This window comes from Lates calcarifer, linkage group LG2 (assembly GCF_001640805.2).
Source record: "Lates calcarifer isolate ASB-BC8 linkage group LG2, TLL_Latcal_v3, whole genome shotgun sequence".
Classification (NCBI taxonomy): domain Eukaryota; kingdom Metazoa; phylum Chordata; class Actinopteri; family Centropomidae; genus Lates; species Lates calcarifer.
In genome coordinates this window covers 14,972,132-14,993,539 of record NC_066834.1, presented here as the reverse complement: position 1 = coordinate 14,993,539, position 21,408 = coordinate 14,972,132, and the positions used below count along the sequence as shown (strand labels likewise).

Here is a 21,408-nt window from a genome sequence, read left to right as displayed (position 1 = left end):
TTGTGTAACAGTACTTTTCATGATTTCTGTGTGTGTAGCCTGCACAAATTACACTGTGTTGTGTAAGCAGATACAATATTTGATCTCTTGGGGTGATCTTCCAAATGCCTCCATAGTGCAGATTTGTGTTTATCAGAACAACCTGAAATAATGTTTTGGCCTCTGACTGAAATGCTTCAGAATCATTATGCATTGCTCAAGCATAGGAGGAAATGTCTTGTGCTGAATGCTGTTGTAGGGATCTCAGTGACTGATGTACCCTCGCACATTACAAATCCAATCACAGCTGCTGGGAGAAAAACAGACTTGGAGGAAAAGCACATTGTCTATTTTGAGCTCGCACTTTTTCCTGTTCTTATGTGACTCCATAACGACTGTGTGTCTGTAAGCAGCACTGCACTGGGGATTGGTTTATTTTGTGTTTCTGCTAAATGGAGCATCAAATGACGAGAGCAGACTGTATCTCTGTCTGCAGCTCTTCCTCAATATGATTTCAGCTTATTCGCTCCTTATCTCTCATTTGTTTTATCTCTGATTTCTGTTGACCTCTTTAATCATCTCAGCCTGCTTCAGTCTGGAGTCAAAACTGAGATGTATCAGAGTAAGAACGATGTTTACAGAGTGCACGGGAAGGGCTTGAAAATGTTTGACACATCCACAGCTGCACAGCCTCTAGCTAGTTAGCCACCCATAGCTCATATTCTTTAATGAGCGAGTATCTTATGCTGCAGTTTCATCAGAACACAGCTTGAGAGATCCATTTTGAGAAGAACACTAACCTCAGAGGATCACTGCTGAGGCTGTGTTTAAGTGTGTTTAGTGAGTGTCATCTTAGAAGTGCATCTCCACCTGAAATAGCGGCAGCAGCGTTCATTGGCCTCGCTCCACTCCCCAAAAATACATCAGATCACTTTTTTTAAGGTGATGAATAGTTGAAACTCATGCATGGATTCTTTCCAGTTGCAGTTTCCTTATTTATCAGTCTTTGCTGTCCTTATCACATCCTGCCCTCACTCCACACCACCACCTACCTACAACACCAAGGAGAGATGCATGGATATGATGCAGGACAACAGCACATCCTGTCTCTCAGTCCAGGATGATTTTTGATCAGAGCCAGTTACTTTGTGCAGCTGTCTCACCTGTCAACAGACTCATAATGCATTGTTCTGTTATCATTCAGTTTTGTGCTTTGCTGAGGTAGTGCTGGATGTTGTGTTTTTTCCTATATATAAAGGAAAAATAAAAGAAGACACTTACATATTAAAACATTTGCAGGGGAGGTAGGAAGCTGAAGGACCTCTACTAAAAGATAAATAAGTTTTGTTTATAAATAATAAAGGACAGAGAGTAACTGTTAAAGATGTTTTTAATGTATTTTTTAAAAGTTCAGTTGTACACAGTATACAGCTCTGTATCCAATCAGAAACATGAGCCTTCCTGATTCAGAAAGGTGTTGAATACCAGGAATTATTGAAAGAGAATTCCTGCAGGTTGTTAATGCTGAAAACTAGTTTAAAAGATTCTGTTTTTCATTGGGAAATGGACAGAACATATTATGTGAAATAATTGGTCATAAATTTCAATATGAAATTTTAAATTTGAACACTGTCAGTTATTTTCACATTTTTCAGACTGCAATTTAGGACTGAATGAGAAGAAATCATACTGTGATCTGATTTTGACGGATATTGTGATATGAGTTACAGTTTTAGTGGGTTCTGGGTTCTGGACTAAACAGGACCTTTCCCTTACATCTGGACATTATTATTTGTAGGCTAGAGCGTCTCTGCAACACCAATGCTCCATTTAGAAAGGTGTGATTATTTATTTATTTTAAATTGAAGCCTTACTGTAATTTTGATAATATTTTGATTCATTGTTGAGCCCTTCTGCAGTTGTACACAGCTGTAATGGATCTGGGATCATGGCAGATCGTAAACAGTGGCAGCATCAGGTTTCATACGTGATTTTCACTCCTAAACTGGAGTTAAATCTGTGAGTGCTGGGGGGCTCTGGTCTCCACAGGTACAGTGTTTGTTAATGTGTTTCAAAATGAACAAAAGGCTGTAAAAAAAAAATCAGTTTATTATTTCTGAATGAACCAAACAGTGAGACAAAATAAAGCCATAACTGGTCTGAATGAAGCCAGTATTTGATTTATGATAGCACTGCTGCTATAATAAACTGTCTGTGGGTAATGGCTCCTCCATGACTCGGCCAAGATGGATTTAAAAAGGAAACAGGAAGATCACAAAAAACCTGAAACCATGGTGGGTGGTGCAGCTGTTTATCCTGTCCTGTAGTGGTCATGATATAGTGGTGATGTGATTACCATGGCAGCCCACTGGCTCCAGTATTTAATCCTTTTACAGTCTCACCAGATGACCTGTAGTATTCAGCTGCTAAACATTTCCAGTGGAGAGACGTCATATTTCCCTGACAGGTGAACTCTCCATCTTCATGTGAAAGAGGAGAGTTTATACATTATGTGATTGGAGTGAATGGATCTGACTGTCCTCACACTGAGTTCCTCTCCTTTCTTGTCTCCTTCAAAATGCATTTTCTTAAGTGGAATATCTGATCATAAAGATGGTGCATGTGGACTGATTTTCAGATCATGGGTTGAAGGACAGGATTAAAGACAGAAACAGAGAGAAGCCACTGACTATCACAAAAGATTTTCGCTAACAAAGGGAGTGTTGTGTATTAACAGTGTTGGCTGATGTCTTTTTTAACATTCTGCCATTTGTTTCAAAGTATCTTGCCAACAATTTAAGTTCTAGGAGAGGTGTGTGTGTATGTGTGTGTGTTTAAACATCTGTTTTTATGTCCACACGAGTGCACCCACAGTATGCCCCGTTTCCCTTCTACTGTACATTAGCAGAACATATCCATTTGCATGCATGATTTAGGGCTTGGCTAAGCATCAATCTTTCATTGCCTCTTACAGCTTGGCACGAGGATGCACACATGCATTTTGTGCACTTGTATACAAGCACTCAAATCATTTGCCTAAGTGTGTTTAAGTGGGTGCTTGTCGTAGTCCCCATCAGCAACCGCCGTGCTCCAGCAGCAGTCGGCGCTTCATATCAATACAGCTTGTTGATTCTGAGTAAGTGAGACGAGTCATCGAGGGGAGCCGTCTGCCGTGTGACGGAGGGAGAGAGGGGTTTGTTATTGATGTTGTCATCATCTTTCTGCTGCACCTGGAAGGACCAAAGAGGTCGGAGGTGACTCCTGTGTGTGTGCTGCAGCAGAGCACACACACGCAGCCAGAGCTCTGTCCCGTGGCCACAGTAGGTGGTCGTCATCATATTTGCTTGGTGTCCTCTGGGATCATCTCTTCGCTGTTGATTAAACCAAAGGCCAAGTTCATCATAGGACACTGTGGCTCATTTCTCGGCCTTCCTGGTTCACATTACACAATATGTTTGAGCAAGTCTCTCAGCCTTCATGTTATTGATGGTTTCTGCTCTTCACAATCAGTCTTTAGTCTTGTGCTGCATCTGTCTTCACTTGTCTGCCTCACAGTACAGGCTGTACTCAAGTTCCACTTAAACTGGGATCTTTTATTTACAACATCATTACAACAGTTTATTTTTTGTCAGATTTAAATGAGATTTAAACTCTGGATGCCAAAGCTAACTTTCTTTACACAGCCTGAACCGATGGTATATGTTTGTTCCTCACACTTTGGCAACTTCTGTAATTGTATCTGATGAGGAGTGTGTGCAGCTGTTGTAAGCAGCCTCCCACTTTCCCATTTCTCCAAGTGCTGATGACAAAGCTGGTTTTGTTGTTATGAAGCAAGAGGACGAGTTAGAAAACCTTCTGAGAATAAAAAAGAAAAAGAGAAATAAAGCTCCAAATAAATGTGACAACAGCTTGTGTTTCCTCACAGAAGGAGTCAGTAAACACAGCTGAGTTTGGTGTTTCTCTTCAGTATCTTTACCTCCACTGGAGGTTCTGGTCAGACATGGACTGTCCCAGGGATCCACCATCATCAGCATGAGTTTTCATGCTTTTCTCACTGTACCCTCAATGATTTCAAACAGGCTAAATTACCTCTTGAAAAGGTTAGATCCATTACACAGCTTGAAATAATATTTCCTCTGCTTCATTTTCTTTGAATGCAGATGTGAGACAAGGACTTTTTAGACTTATACCAAAATAATAAAGCAGTGGTTTTTATTACGGATTTTAAATTATAATGTATCTTTGGTTGCTGTTATTGAGTCTTATGAGATGTAGTTATGTGAGTGTGTTACAGCCTGCATAAGAAGTTAACATCCTGTATATGTGCACTCTGTTTGTGCATCTGTATGTGCAAGAGTAAGTGTGTGTGTGTGTGTGTGTGTGTGTGTGTGTGTGTGTGTGTGTGTGTGTGTGTGTGTGTGTGCGTGTGCGCAACAGAGGTAGATGGAGTAAAGCACTTACTCTCTTATATAACACACAACTTTGGCCAAGAGAAGGATGTGTGACCAGTGTAACATGCAAATGCATCTGCCTCCCAGTGCCCCCAGGTGTGTGTGTGTGTGTGTGTGTGTGTGTGTGTGTGTGTGTGTGTGTACTTGTCCTTCTGTCAGATCTCTGCCTCTCTGCATCTCTCTGAGGACTGCAACACAGCACACAACTGTCAGTTGTGCAGTGAACTAGCACAGGCAGTCCTCACCATTTCTTTCTCCAAAAGCTCTTAAAGAAAAAAAAGGAGGAGAGGGTTCTCATCACCATGCAGCAGGAAGCTCACTGACTCTATCTCTAAAAAAAAAGAAATAAAAAAATCCAAAGTCTCATATACCGGGCACTTTGTGTGCGTGCAAGCTTTGATTTCTAGAATAAATGGCTTCTGTGTTTATGTTGAGGCCCAGCTGTGACGTCAGTAACATTATATGACTGAACACCTGATTAACAGTGTTAACAGTCTTCAACAGTGTTTGAGGTATTTTTGCACAGGAAAATATTCATTTTGAGGCTGTTTTTGCAATGTTTTCATGTTTTTTAAACATAATATTTTCTTGGTGAATTTGGTGCATTAAATGCTGTGAAAATCAAAATGTAATGTGTAAAAGATTTCTGCAGCACTTTCTGTGCACATGTGCATTAAGAGCATTCAAAGCTGAAGCTTGCTTGGAGCTAACATCAACACTTTGAAAAGATCCATCATCATATTTATCTGTCTAACCAACAATAGTTAAATTCTACTGCCTGAGGTGTAAAAGGTGCTTGTGCTCTGTTCAAAAGCTGCTTCCCAGGCAGAATCACCAGAATACATCTTTTTCCATGTCATTTTGTCAGTGTCCACTCAATGTCATCCTAAAGGCAGAGAGCCTTAACATGCAGTTAAATATAGAATAGAAAAGCTGCTGTTTGAGCTCAGGGACACAGACAGACTGTCAAATGTCTGGTTTCACACTCAGGCTTTGTTGCTGTCTGACCTCATTTTTAGATTTGGATTCCAGGTTTCATCCTACATGTGTGGACACAATCATCTTATAATTCCTAACAATCTAAAAATAAAAACACATCTGCATCTCTAAACACCTACCACCTTGGTTTAGTGCCAGCATTAGGTCGTGCGTCTGTGCTCATCTGCAGCCTTATCACCCTTGACCCAGTTCTGCTCGACTGGGTAGCCAGTTTGGCGGGTGGCAGCGTGGCTGACCAGAGGGTTAGAAGGCCAAATGTGTCAGGTTGTTGGCTCATCAAAGAAATACTGACTCCCTGAGCTGCTTTTTGTTCCCCAGTCAATATCCATACTGACATTTTCCCGCTGCCACATTAACTAATATATGACATGTAATCATTGTAAATAGAACTTTAATGATTATCATTGCTGTTGCATCTTTTCTATATTTAAATTTCAAGCATAATCCATTCTTTCATTAGCGGTTGTAGAAGACAATAATTAGATGTACATCTCCTGTCTAGGTGAAGAAGAGGTGCAACATAAAAGGTGTTCCTCTCCCCATGGTCCCAAATCAGGCATTGTAAGACAAGAACACTGCACTTAAAGCAACATTATGTGACTATTTAACCTTATAATGTCAGCATCAGAATCACTGTAGTGGTTCTGTCCTTCCCACTCAGCTCCCTGGACACCTGTTGTTGCTCTGTGTAACTTTGGTGATCAGGTACGATCTCCCTCTAACTGAGTGATAGTCAGCAGCTTAAACTGCTGGTTTCAGGCCCAGCAGGTTCAGGAGTAATGCTGAACTGTAGATCAGTTAAAAAGACTTAGAAGTCATTAAAGTGTGTCTTAAAGGAAACAGTCTTAACGGTTGTCGAAAAACTGGAAGACATGATGATAATGATGAACATGGACATTGTAGTTTACACACACACCAATCTCCTGCTTCAAATACTTACCAAAGCACCAAATGTCTATTAAAATAGTAAAATATAGAAGATAGTCCCCAACCAATGCACTATTTACTCCTGTTTAACTTGCACTTAAGTTTAAAAAAAAAAAGAATAAAAACAGTGTCCAGCTGTTTAGAAAATGATTTAGCCTTAGGAACCAATTTGCAGCAGACACTCCCCCAGCCGCTCCCACGCTCCCAGCCACACAACACACACAGACACACACACACACATTCATGCAGGCAGAGCAACTAATACAACTATGACGAGGTTCGCACTGATACATAATGAGGTTTGAGAATCACAGCAGAAGATTTTAGTAACTTAATAGAGAAGAAGAGCTTTTGTTTGTGGTGATAAATATTCAGTGTAGGTAGAATATTGTTTATTTATTTGGATGCTGAAACGTTTTCTTTGCTTTATTAATTTTATCGATTTCCTTTTGAAAGAGGATTCTGGGACGGGACATAATGCAGATCATTTAAGAATATGAATTGTTGGGATGTCACAAAGCAAGAGAGACAACTTTATTTGATCAGTGAAGAGGGATCATTCAGAGATCCGTGATGGTTTTATCGATTAGAATTTTTCTTTTTCATATTGCCTGTTTGTTCAAAGTCACCGCTAAGAATAATTTAAATGAATATAGAAAGGCCCATCACAGTGCAGACATTTGACTTGAGTTCACTTTGATGGCTGCTGAATATGACCTGCCTTCTCAACCAACAACACAAAGCAGCTGCAACATACACTGCTCCAAGTTTTCAAGTCATCTAAGACTTTGTTTTGTGCAGAGAGGAGGTGGCCCGCAGCTATTACATTTCCTGTTTTCAAAGTTTCAAGGAAAACCCACAAGAGGTAGAATCTAGGTAAATATAATCTAATGCTGTGGGAGCGATAAAGTAGACGTAGAATCACATAGAGGAAAGTTAATAGAGAAGAAAGTGTTCAGAGCTTCCCTTTGGCCCAGTGCAGCTCCGCCAGATGGCCTGTGTGTCTTTGTGCGTGTGTGTGTGTGTGTGTGTGTGTGTATGCCCCAGTCAATATTTTTATATCAATAGTGGCTCAAATGGCTGTGTGTAAAGTAAAAGTGGTAAATATAGTGACAAAAAAAAGTGTAGAGTATGTTTTAATTTAATAAAGTATGTTTAATTTTAATAAAGGAACGTTTTGTCAAATCTTGACAATGCCTGACGAAAATCTCTTGTAAATGGAAACGTTGCTTTATTAAAATTACTGAGAACTATTAGCACAGTGTTCAGATCTTTTGTCTGTTTCAAATGTAGTGACAAACAAAAAAAAAGTTTTTGGTTTAATGATTGTTTTGCTGTTTGTTGTCAAAATAAAAGCTAATGTTGTTCTGTGTCTGCTGGATATTTAAATAGACTCCTGAATGCCCACAGGTTTATAAGGTGATAGTATCTCAGTGTTATGTTTACAGATTGTTGTATTAACCTGCAAGTGGCCAAAAAATCTGTTATTGCTGCTTTAAGTTACTTTCTGAAATGTCAGACAGATATAATGTAAGCAGACGTGACAAGATTTCATAATTTCTTTGCTTCTCACATTTCTAATGAATTAATTTGTCTCATGGCTCATGTGCATCCTGTTGGATTTTCGTTGGACTTGGACTTTTATCTGACATGACAAGTGTCAAGTGACATGTCTACACCTGGTCAAGCTAATGTTGATGTAATATTCAAGATTGGTTTTTGTCCCAGAGAAGCAGTGGGAGAGTTTCACTGCTGCTTCAGCATGAGGAATGTCCTCTGTCATTATCAGCCCCTCTCGTTTACTCACTACCCACTTTAACACTTTAACACTAATCAATACCTCTCAGTGAAAATCGGGAATCTCTCATACATGCAGCTGTGTTCACACAAGCCCAACAAGTCAAGGCGCGTGCACACACATGGACAACACACTAAAATCACATGATATTCAGTCTTAAAATAACAGAGTGGAAGCGTCTTTTCCTATAAATAATTTATTTATAGGTACAGCGCACAAAGAGCAGCATGCCTGAGCCCACAGTGCTCAGGGAGCTGCTTTTTTATTTTTAAAACAAACACAACAGAGCCCACTGTCAAAATATAAAAACCTTTTAAGATGGCTGCACTGGGAGAAAAAGGAAATGGGCGTGAAATTTGGCGAAGCCTTCCATTGACAAAAACAATCAGTATCAAATTAAGACCCCATTTAATGATGAATGGTATGATCCACTGCCTGCCCCCCCCCCCAAGCTCCAAACACTGATAACGTTCTCAGCACCACTCCCACCTCCAGCAGTATCACACAGCAGTTGTCGCTTAGCAACCGGGAACATGTTGTGCTGTACTGTGTACACAGTGATAATGCAGCTTTTAAGAGTAAAGCTTAGCAGAGACTCAGGAGACGGAGAGTCTGGAAGTGTAGTTTGCTGGAGAGTGGAGGACGTCAGGTCAGGGAGGAGGGACGGGGCTGCAGGGTGTGGGATGGGGGTGGGGGGTGGTGGCTTGAAGTGACCGGCTGCAGCCTGGTGACAGGACTGAGTCAGTGTCGGAGTACTGGGTCAGGACAGGCACAGGACAGCCTGAATCTGAAGTCTCAGTTTAGTATTCCACCTCTGAGGCTAAAGAACTGAAAGGTGGTTCACCCCTGTTTTTCTGAAGCTGAGGAAATAATTTTTTGTGGAGCTGCACTAATCTGATAATCAACATTTACAACAACATTTACAGTTTGAATATTGTGCTCTTGTTAGAAAAATCTTGTTTGGGTGGGGAGATACATTGTCTTGTTTTAACCAATCAGTAGCAAGTGATGTATTCAGCTGCAGCAGACCTGACATCATTCTCAGTCCATGTAGAAAATGCTGTATCAGTAACTTAACATCTTTCACAATGATTACAGAAATATGGCAGTTAAACATCTGTTATTTCTGTAAATGAACTTGCGACAGCCTGTGCAGCTGGTCATCCGGGCTTGTCACTATTTTTGTGTCTATTTTTCTGGCTCTGGCACACAAAGATGACATCGCTCTTCTTAATCCCGCCAACAAATCTCTGATTTGCCAATGAAAACAACACCCAACTTATTTTAATTGCTAAACGAATCATAGATGTGAGTGGTGATTCTGTGGATTCTGGAACCAGAGAACCACAGCTGAGTCTATATGGGCCAGCAGAATCAGTTTTTTACTGAATTTCCACCTTGAATAAATAGATATTGAAGGTGACTGACATAGAGTGTATGGTTTATATTTGGTTCCAGATATTACAAACCACTAAAAGCTATTTCTTGCTCGTGTCGAGGTGGAGGTTTTCACATCAGGAGCTAAGGAGCGAAGTTGGATTCTGAGTGAGACATTAATGAGAGGCTGTTACCTGTATATTTCCTTTGCTAATGAGCAGAGTAACATGTGATAAAAGTTTTGATTAGAGGTTTGTCAGCATCATTGATCGGAGAGATCTGTAGATTATCCAGAGGCAGATACCTCAAAAACTGGACACATAAAACCAAAACTCTCTGTGTCATTAGATACATTTGTGTGAACTAACCCTTTAACTTATTACTGTGCAGTGTGAACCTAAACAAATAAAACAAAAAAAATCAGGAAGACAAACTATAAATGTGTCTGCAGGCTGAGGGCTGGTGTGTCAGGTTGAGTGGGTATGAGCTCAGGGCGTGATGCAGACGTGGGTTTGTTGCTGTCGTTGCTTCGTCACCTATTTGGATCTGTGCCAGTAGGGCAGAGCGGTAGTTAACACCATGAACCACCCATTAGTGTCCTCCTCTGTGCAGCGTGAGAGGCTTATCTATTTCTGTTTGGTCACCGGCTGACGGCTCCGTCTCGTGACTTCTCTTCAGCGACATGAACTCCTGCAGCGAGTTGAGAGATTCAGATAACAGATGATTCCTTCAGTGGTCCTGACCTTGTGTGTGTGTGTGTGTGTGTCCAGTTTGGGTGAAGCTGGTTTGAAGCAGGACGTGTGTGTATGTGTGTGTGTTGATGCTCTTACATGTGCTCTCGTCGTCGGTTTGATATTCAGATTCATGATTCATCAGAGGCAAGACTCTTCTAACTAGGACTCTGAGTCATCAGAATAAAACTCTTGTCTCCATCTTCTCCTCCCCTCCTCCCCTCATCCCTTTTCAATCCTTCACTTTATTCTTCTTTATGTTTCCCTGTGTCTCTCTCTCTTTAACACATACACTCGCAGACACACAGTTTCTGTCTGTATATTTCTGTATTTAATGAGCCTGCTTTGATGTACTCCAGCTTCCTACAAGGAGAAAACACACACACACAGATTTCACAGAACTCTCACCCTGCCCCCACCCCAAAGTCTTAGATGCAGATCAGTTCCACGTTTCAAATGCTGATGAATGCTGCTGCTTTATGTGTGGGTGAAGTACATGCATACATCTGTGTGTAGCTGCATGCATGTTTCAGTGCATTTCATCACATCTGTCTTTGCTGCACAGAAGTAGAAAATACTTTCGTTGTTTCATGAAAGTAGACTGAAGTATTCAGTTGTGTTTTGTTTGTCTTTTGTGAGGCACCTCCCAGTTAGCATGGGTTTGGTGATTGGCAGGTCAAAAGATGTCAGATGTTTAGGATAAAACTGGGTTAAATGTGGCTCAAAAGTGAACATTTTGAATGTTTAAGTAATTTGAATGTAATCAGCATTTAAATGAGAATGTATTGACTGATCCAGGTATTTGGGCTGATACTGACCTCCTAAGCGGATCACAAAATTCACTCTTTATGCTATCAGTTTTATTAATCACTAAGGATCAATTATTTTCAGTTCCTCCTGTTGCTTTACAGATAAATCCTCCCACTGAGCTCCACGTCATGAAGGTATACAGGTTTTAACTCTGGGAGGTGCCCTGAGTTTAGGTATTAATTAAAAAAGTGACATTGGTGCATCCCTGTACTGTAAATGACTTTTTGATTTGAATGACATGATTTCATGTTACAGTAAAAATCAGCTTCACACAGTTGATGCTCAACTTTTCAACCAGTTTAGTGCTGTTGGTGATCTATATAGCTACATACGGAGGGGAGGACGTGGGCTTGCCTCCCTGCCAGCAGAGCCACCGTCAGCAGATAATTTTTTGGCTTTCAGATGTTTGGGATCGACGTCTGTCCATCTATGATTTTACAGAGACTTACAACACTTGTAGGAGTTTTTCTTGCTCTTAACCTAGCGAGCTGTCGACCTGTGTCCTTTTTTTTTTTTTACCTGCATTAACATCAACAGACTTCACCTGTTTTCTAGAGACTCACAAGAGTTTATCTTGAAGGGATTTCTTGTGGCTGTGTGTAACTGTCAGGATGTTGGTTGCTTTTCAGCCATAATCATGAATCTTTCCTCAGTGTTTTGGCCTAACTTCACTAAACATAAACCATCAGGTCTTCAGATCAGAGAGTGTCACGTGGGTCATTTCAGAAGGCAGTGACCAACACATTCTTTTGTTCTCTACTTTGTCGGACTTGTTGGTTCTCCACCAACGAACAGATCTTGTTGGAGCTGGTTGGATCATGGAATAAGAACAGGAGGTGCCGTCTGCTGCAGTTTCTCTCCCATATTTTTTTATAGCCACTCTCTGGTTGAGGATGGGGGTCATCCTGCGCTCTCGCTGCCCAGATTGTTCAGTGTCTCTTCACCACACTGTCCCATTTCTCTCATCTTTTCCATCCAAAGTTTGTGTCTCGTTCACTGTTTGTTGTAAAGAAGAGCATCAGAGTTTTTCATTGCTGACATTAGCTGTTGTGTACATTCAGCCATTTGAAGTTTGCAGACATTTTTTGGACTCAAGGATCAAGTGATAAGAAGTTGGTGGTCAGAAGTCAAAGTTCAAGGTCACTGTGACAATACAAAGCATGCTTTTCACCATAACAGAAGAATTCAGATGCTGACTGTGTCAAAATTTCACATAAATGGATAGGATAAAATGGATAAATAGGATAAAATAGGATAAAATGATGGAAGTGATGATGTTTTATATCCAAAAGGTCAACTTCAAAGTGATATCACAATGTTCATTATGCAACACCATAACTCAGAAGCGGAGACTGTGACCACATTTTACATTTGGTTTGATGCTGAACCAGTGATACTAATCTCTTGAAACTGCGGTGACTGTACAGATTTATGCTGCTGGGTTGAAAATGTCTTCTGAGTCTGGACAGACATGGATGCAAACTGCAACTGGTCTGGTTGGCTTATATATCTTATATTTCATTTTATTCTTGTTGTTGTTCTTTCCAGTTGAAGCTGGACCTGGGGAAAAAAAACAACTTTTTAAGCTAAATTCACAGACAGAAATAAGATGTTTCTACAAATTAACCGATGTAGACAAACTTGATAGCGTCAGAAAAAACCCATTGGTCACATTTTTTGCTGCAGCTTTTGAGCATATCAAATGATCTTCAACAGGAGGTGTAGTAGATGTTCAGATTCTCTTATTTTCAGAACATTTCCAGATCTTCTCAGCCATTTTCACTTTAAAGCTGTGTTTCAAAGTTTGACCTTGATCATCCTCTGCTGATGATGACCATGTGATATGACTGAAAACCTCCAAAACAGCTACTAAACAGACTGGTTTGTCAGCTGCTGTTTCCAGTTCTGTTCGTCGTTTGAATCATGTCTGTATTTATGTTACAGAGGTACAGAGATCAGCTGACCTCAGTGTGGAGCTGTTAACCCTTTCCTGCTCTGACAGGCTGGATTAGCAGCTTGTCATTACAGCTCAGATTATAATTGATAAATCAGATTAGTGACTGAGGCAGGAATATTTGCATCAGATGAGAGTGGACTGAGTGATCAGACAGACTCAGGGCTGCCTGTGTTCAGCTAAATGGGTCGGATGATGCTTAATGTTGTGGAACTGTTGTAATGTTTACGATAATGATAATGGCTTTTGAATAGGTCATTCTGCTTGATCTGACAGAAGGCCGGCTTTTACATGCATACTGTATTGAACGCCTGATTTCCTTGTGTGTTTTCCTTCTTCCACAAGTGTGTGTGTCTGTCTGAGTGCGTCTGTTGTGTATTATTGATTAAACCGTTAATGTTCAACCATAAAGCTGCTGTTTTTCTTCTTGTAGTTGTTGGTTCAGGGCCATTTTAGCACTTTATGGCCTTCGGGCTTCGTCTCTCTTTTTATATTTTTTTAATCAGGCTGGCCAGAAAAACAATACACGGTTCACTCATCCAATAAATCTCACATGAGTGTGTAACCCATATGTGTGTCAGTCTTCTTTGGCTGCGTTCACAACAGAGTCAAAGACTGTGGAAACAAATTATTATCACTAATCGTCTGCATGTAACTGATTGATCTTCTGACCAGTTAGTTACAGACACAGAGATTCATCAGGTCAATAAAGCACCAGTGACCTCAACTAAAGCAGATGGAGTTGTCCCAGTTATAATGAAAGTGAAGATCATCATATTTACACTTTTCCGCAGCATGTTTATGACTTCATCCACATTGGCTTAAAAGCTGAGGTTCAGAATTCATCAGATGAAGATCATGTGATGACTGAAAGTTCAAAATCAGCTACAAGATGGTGAGAGTGTTTCAAAGCTCAAGGTGTAAGTTTAAATTTCATAAAGAAGAAGAACTCAAGAGAGGGAATTTAAAAGAAAACAATACACAAAAAATGAACACTAGGAGGAACGATTCTGACACCAAAACAGAAATCATGATACACAGTCTTGTGTACGGGAAAACAATAAATTATAAATATAAACTTTCACTACTCGCCTTCTGAATAATTGTGGCTTTATTCTTTATGAGACAGGAAGCCTTGACGTTAAAAAACTATAAAAACATAATTGTTTGTCCACCTGTTTTGAACGTTGACCTTTCTTTCTAGAGAGGCATTTTGGTGTCAGGTGCACTGTGGTAAATCAGAGTGCTGCTGGTCATAGTTAAGTCTTTGTCTTGACAAGTTGTGTAGTAAGAGAAAATGAAAAACCTATTTTTATCCATCGATTTTACAGCCTTCAAAAACAATGAAGTGATCATTCTAAAAATATAAGACTGACATTTTTATGCCTCTGTGTTGCCGATAGTTTTTGTTTTTTGAGTTGTCCACCTGTCCCATTCTTAATAGTTAAAGATCAGAGGTCAAAGATCAAGGTCACTGACCTCACACAGCACATTTTTGCCTTAATTAACTGCAACTGAACTGGTTGATTGAGGCATACAACCACAAGGTGTTAATTCTAATTGAATTAATTTGTGAAGGGGACTGTAAATTCAGTTTCATACTGTGAAAGCTGTTCAGTGAGTTTGGAGAAACAGTGGAGAGAAATGTTCACCGGCTTAGATATGAACTCATGTCACAAAGATAAACATGCTCTCACTCCTTCGTCATCATGTCCTGATCGCTGTAGAACATGTCCTCCGTCCTCCAAAATCAGATGTATAACAAATCCAAAAAAAAAACCATGATTTTGGCCGAAGGAAATATTCATGAGTGTGTGTATGTTCACGTGAGTATGAGTGTGTGTGTGTGTATCCATCCTTCTAGTATCGTTACATAAGAGGGTGGAAAGACAGAGCAGATTACATAAGGCCACCCCCTATATGCAAACTGGTGTACTTGTCTGTATGTGTGTGTGCACTGAAGTGTATCAGCGAACTTCTGTGTGTGTGTGTGTGTGTGTGTGTGTGTGTGTGTGTGTGTGTGTGTGAGTGTGTGTGAGTGTGTGATGGAGAGAACACAAGGTCATGCTGAAACAGCTGTTGGAGCATTTCTCTCTAATTATCAAAATGTCTGCCCTCGTGATGCCGCAGCAGCGTGTGTTAGATTAAAACCCAAAGACAAGAAATAAACTCTGAAGTCTTTCTGTCTGTGCCTCCACCTCTCTGACTCCATTGTCCTCTATATTTCCCCTTATCCACCACTTTTTTCCTCTATCTCCCTCCTTCCATCCATCATCTCCTCCTCTGTCGCTCCGGGCCGGTCGCTCTTTCATCCCTTCATCTGACCCCTCCTCCTCTATTTGTCTGGAAGTAGAGAGGAGGGGCAGAGTAGAGCGGGACAGGAGATGAGAGGAGTGGGTCCAGCAGGGGCCCATATTAAATTAGACCAGCAGTAATGAGATTAAAAAGCATCCATGTGGGCACGTATGTGTTTGAAAGAGAAAAATAAAATGTGTGTGTGTGTGTGTGTTTGCACAGCCAAAAGTCTGACACGAGTGTGTGGGTGTGTGCAGCATTCTGCATAGTGGCCACACTCAGATGTTCATGTATATGAGCTGTATGTTTGTTTCTGTGAACTCTACACACAGACACACACTCATGTCACCTTTAATTAGAACCAGATTGTCGACCAACGTTTCTCTGACTTTGAAGACGGACTGTGAGGGCAGCGGTCGTAGCTCCCTCTCCTGCCGCCAACATGAATATTGCAGTCATGAGGACTGGCAGTAGGACAGGGAGAGAGTACTAACACTACCTCCATCATCATATTTGCATATCTGAGGTTTATATATAGTCATTTTTCAGCCTTTTCCTTGAAGTCTTCTTAGTGCTGCAAGCAATTATCTGCAGGATGAATCAAAGAAAAAAAATCAAACGATTAAGATTCAGTTGTTAAAGTCATAACTTTTCAAAACATATATCCAAATATCCTCAGATACTGTAATGGTGCTGCAACTAACAAGTAATATGGTTATTTTGGTTAGTTATTTTAGTCATTTAGTCTATGAAGTTTTCTTCAGTTTATTACCACACAGGACAATGCAAAGCATCAAATCTTCCTGGATAATGGCTGGAAATATTTAATCCATTATCAAAACTGTTGTTGATTAATTTTCTGTTGCTCTAGATATCATTAAGTCATCTCATTTTTCCACCTCTATGTTCCACACCTCTGTGAAGTGTGTACTGATGCATTACATTTACAGTTATTATACAAGAACACCACACTCAAAGGTGTGTGATTATCATATGCAGGCAGTATGTGTAACTGGGACACTTTTTCATATTGCAGCATGATGTTTGTCCCTCCCTCCTCTCTGTGGTTGGTCAGTCCCTGCCACATCACCCGCCAATCACTCTGACGAGCTGTCTTCTTGGAAATAGCATCAGTCTCAGCATGAAACCACCACAGACTCAAAGTGGCTGAGAGCAATTGCTGCAGATCTGTGCACATGATGCAGAACTGTTGTTTTGTTTTTTGCTGATTTATATTGTTGTTGTTTTTATAAAGCTGTAAAAGTTTTGCTGCTCTAAATCTGTTTTTCAGATGTCACTTTGTTGCCTCTGTCTTGGGTAAACACTGATAATCAGGCTGTTACTCGACTGCAGCCATGTTCTAACAAAGCCTGGAAAACTTACTGGTATGGTCACCTACAGTATGTCCGTAGGAAGTCAAATGGATGAACAAGTTAGTCAGCCAGATTTCACTGGTTCTGCTTCGTGTCTGGACTTCAAAGACATGTGAGGCTCATACCAAACACACAAAAACTGCTAATATTTGTCAATGAAGTTTTCTCCCTTTTTCTTCATTTTCCTCTCTGTAGTTCTTCAGATTAGGAGGGGTGACAATATTTTCCCACACAGGCCAAGGCTTATTAATATTTTAAATACTTTGATGTTGCTCAAATTGTTCTCAAATACACAATCAAACTACAACAATTGGCCACTTTCTGCCTCTTCTCATACAGACACTATTTACCTCTGCCAAGAGTTATGTTTTCACCCGTGTCTGTTTGTTTATTATTCAGCAAAAAAGTTCTGAACCGATTTGTATCAAACTTGGTGGAGGTTTGAGAAACAGGAAGAACCTGTGAAATTTTGGTGTAGATGTGGTGAAAGGGGCAGATTCAGGATTTTTTATTAACTCTGCTGAGTGCTTCTCTCGTTAAATATGTCACAATATAATTTTCCAGCCATTCATGACTGTTGTGTGTGTTTGTGGCAGGTAAACCAGGAGAACGTGGTGAAGGTGGGCCACAGACAGGTAGTCAATATGATCCGCCAGGGAGGCAACCGGCTCCTGATTAAGGTTGTGACAGTGAGCCGGAATCTAGACCCTGAAGACACAGCACGCAAAAAAGGTAAAACAGCCTGTAAATGATACTTTCCAGAGAACTAGACCACAATCACAGGAGGATATCAATGATGTTCAACGTTCAGCGCCATCCCCCCACTCTAATACAGAATCATACATGGATTAAAAAATAAAAATACTAATGAGCCTCAGGTTTAAAGCAGTAGGACCCAGCTGTACATCGTGTATGTAGTAAAAAGGTGTGAAAACCCTTCTGCTGTATGGATCTGCTAACAGTCATACCTCCTGTATTAAAATACCAAAGACTGCAGTAAAGCAGCCTGCTGACTGACGATGTGTTATGTAATAATAGTCCTCAGAGGCAGGAAGAAACCTGACTTTAGTCCATGTTCACAATGCAAATAACAAAAATAACACATCACCAGAAGTTCATATATTTCCTTCAGAACTGCTTTTGAAAAGTCGGCTTTGGCTGAATGTTAATGGCCTGTTGGACTTTAAAGGTGCTACATGTTCATGTACAAGTTTTTGAGAAACCGGCATCACCACCCGCCTCGAGCAGGAAACCATGTTCGGCAGCAGAGAAAACTTACATATAGCTCCTTTCATCACTTGACACATAAAATGTCACCTTTGTGTACATGCACAAGAGACAAACAAAACAGGGGGCCACTGTCAAAAACATCACTCCACAGAGCTATTGGTGGTCAAAAAAATTCAGTGAGGACCCTTCAGTTGTGGCTTGAGATTATATTGTTTTTCCTTGCTACACTAGTTTTTCCTACATCACTGAACACAGTCAAAATATCTTTAACTATGAGTCTATGTTACTTAATTTAAAAAGTAATTGCAATGTCATGTTATCTTGGAATAAAAATAAAATGGCAAATGGTGTATTTTATCTCTTCCCTCAGCTCCTCCACCACCAAAGAGAGCTCCCACCACAGCCCTGTCTATGCGCTCCAAGTCGATGACATCTGAACTAGAGGAACTTGGTAAGAGCATCCTGGTTTGCTTTTTTTTTTTTTTTTTAAGACTCAGGCACTAGGAAGTCAGTGTCTAACAGTACCTCTCTCTTGTTTTGTGTTCCTCTTTCTTATTCTCATTGATTGGTTAATCTGTCAATAGTGGATAAAGGTAAGCAGTTAATGCTGCATAACCTTTTGCCTTCCATTTCGCCCAACCGCAACATCCATCGGCTCACAGAGGCTGAATGACGCTTTTGTTCAGGCTAATGCAATTTAAGTTCCCATTATTTGATCATTTTGCTTTTGTTAAAAAAGAAGAAACCTGCTTTTCCTCCCTCCTCATTTCCTGTCCTCCTCTGCCATTATGCATGAAGGACACTCGCTTTTAAAGATCCCTGCATCTATGAGCTGTCGCTGTGGCTACAAGGAGCAAATAAGTGAAAAATGTGACTCTAGAAGGATAGTATCATGTCTGTTTTTTGTTTATTTGTTGTGTTTATATCTGTATATGTGGTGAGTACCACCTCAGAGGACCCACAGTGCTTTGCATTTAAAGCACTGTGCTTAATAACATCTGACAAACAAGACAGTCAGCGATTCTGGGAGAGGAGGGAGGAGAGGTCGAAGGAAGGAGGGATAGAAGGAAGGAAGGGACGAGGGAGAGCAGGAGGTGTGAAGAGCAGAAGTGATAAGCCACCTGTATCGCGACACATCTGCCATTTAATGATCGTTTAGCCGACAATTATTCAGGTGACAGTCTAAACAGTAACAACAGATATTAAATAAATTGTTTTTGTTTTGTGAAATAGCTCCTCTGCTCATCTTCCCTGAAGGTAAATGATTGATATAATAGAAGTGTATTGATTTTTTTTAATGATACTGAAGTCCTTGGCAACACCCACGGTTACCACGGTAACAGTGTGCTTTAATAGTACAGCCATCACTAAGCAGCTACTTTGTCAGAAATAAAAAAGGAGAAGAGCAGCCGTTGTATTTGTTGTTTTTTACAGTGCAGCCAAACAAACTTGGGTGGTTTTAATAAAGAACACAGTCAATAGTAACTGTAACTGTGATCTGATTTCATGCTGCTCAGCAGGACACAATGAAGTTAGAAGACATGCAGCCAGTCGCCTGCTAATGACTTTTGTCTTGTTTTGTAGTTACATTTTAGACAATTGTTTGCACTTGGCACTAACCACAGTGACAAACAATCACACTGCATTTCCTGTGCTTTACAATAAAAGCTCCTCTGTGTTTGACCAGTTTGACACTGTGTGAGGAGAGTGAACAGTAAACAGTGAGGCCAATATGAATGAAATAAAATTACACTGGATTGTATGCATGTATTGTTTTCTTGTGAATCCCCAGTGTGTAGGGAGGCGATCTGAATCCAGCGTGGGAATGGCGGACCCCATCACTACCAATAAAAACTACTTTATAGAGTTGTTAGTGAATTATTGCAGAAAAATAACATGAAAATATTAAGGATTATAACTTGAATATGTCACTGTGGGCTATGGGAACTTGTCATTGGCATTTTTAGTTTATATGTCTTTTATAGCTCAAATGTTTGATCAAAAAGTTAAAAAACAATAATCATGAATAAATCATGAAAAAATGATTAGCTGCAGTTAGATTGGTAGGTACAGTGGTTGAAAGAGTACTACTGTATACCCTGTATACACTTACAGATCAATCATTAATAAGTGCAGCGTTGTGCCCTGTGTCAAAGGTGTGTAGAGACTAAGAAGAGAGATGAAAGATGAATGAATAAATGAGTGACAGGGGAGGGAATCTGCTTGTATTGCAGAAAATTGCTGACAAAGAAACACGTCTGGTCAGCAGGTTTTTTTTCTAGCGCTGATTATTTGACACACTTGCATTTCATTCTTTAAGTATTTACTGTACAGTAGTAATACTGTTATTAAGTCAAAAGTGCTTTAGTTTGTCCATATCTAAATGTAAAATACTAGATGCTGCAGTAGGACAAATTTAAATGACTGAATATTCTTGAAAATATAAAGGTTTAATAAATACAAGTTCACATTTGTTCATCTTGGGAAAAGGACTGAGTCTGTTGAAATCTTTTTCTGTCACCCCCCTCCCTCCTAAGCCACACTAAGGAAAAAGAAAGGTGGTAAGTTACTGTAGGCATGTTTAAGTCTGATCCAGTATATTTCCAATGATTGATTTATGTCATGTAGTCCTCCCACACACACCCCACCTCACTGTGATTAACTAACACCGTTGTATTTGTTGGTTGAATATTTCTTTAAAGATTTGATTTGTCTGACTCAGCTCCTACTGACTTTCAGTCAAACCAAATGGTGTTTCACTGCGTATTTGCATGATTTTTACACTGTGTTTTTGATTACAGATGTTTTTAACTTCATTGTGTTCTTAAATGTTGTTGGTGCATGGTTTAATGTTGTAGTGATGTCAAACAGAAAGGTGTTTAAGCTCCTCTGTCCTGTGTTCACAATCACAGATTATTGTTTCTTCTTCCTTTTGACTGGGTTAAGATATTTCCCTGAGTGTTCCCATTATTCAGTTTTGATTAAAGTAATAGTTCACCACAGCAGCAAGTCCACACTATCCACTTTCTGGTAGAATTTCGGGCTTAAAACACAAAGAAATGTAGCAACAGACCCTTAACGAGGTGTTATGAAACACTTAACGTGTGTTTGTTTGTACATATGTGAGTAAAATTTAAAAAAACACTGTTGCTGTTAGTCAATGTTTGTTCATTGTACCTGACCTAAAATGAATTGCTGTCATGTTTCTTTTCTTCATGTGTTCCTTGTGTTTTTTGTTCCTCCTGTGTCGTTGCAGGCTTGTGTGTATGTGTGTGTCTGTGTGTGTTTGTGTGAGGAGGGGGAGGTTTATTCCAGGAAATGTTTCACTCACAGATAGGTTTCCAGGGCAACCGTGTTGTATGTTGTCTGATATGCTGTAGCTGCTCTCCAATTGGGAGACAGATTGCAGAGGGGGGGGAAATTAACTTCTGGAGGAAATGCGTCTTTTTTTCTGTTTTGTGTGTGTTTGTGTGTTTTAGCTCTA

At 40.1% G+C, this 21,408-nt stretch overlaps 1 protein-coding gene across 3 annotated transcripts in view; it reads left to right on the top strand.

Annotated features, from left to right (window-relative positions):
* Positions 1-21,408, top strand: part of shank2b (SH3 and multiple ankyrin repeat domains 2b) — a 177,589-nt gene that overhangs the window by 136,433 nt on the left and 19,748 nt on the right. For 2 of the 3 annotated variants that reach the window (XM_051076066.1, XM_051076059.1), the window contains 3 exons: positions 17,291-17,426; positions 18,295-18,375; positions 20,462-20,485. In XM_051076066.1, coding sequence (XP_050932023.1) covers positions 17,291-17,426; positions 18,295-18,375; positions 20,462-20,485 — 241 coding nt within the window. The remainder of the gene's footprint in view (positions 1-17,290; positions 17,427-18,294; positions 18,376-20,461; positions 20,486-21,408) is intronic. The other variant, XM_051076060.1, reaches the window with a different exon arrangement.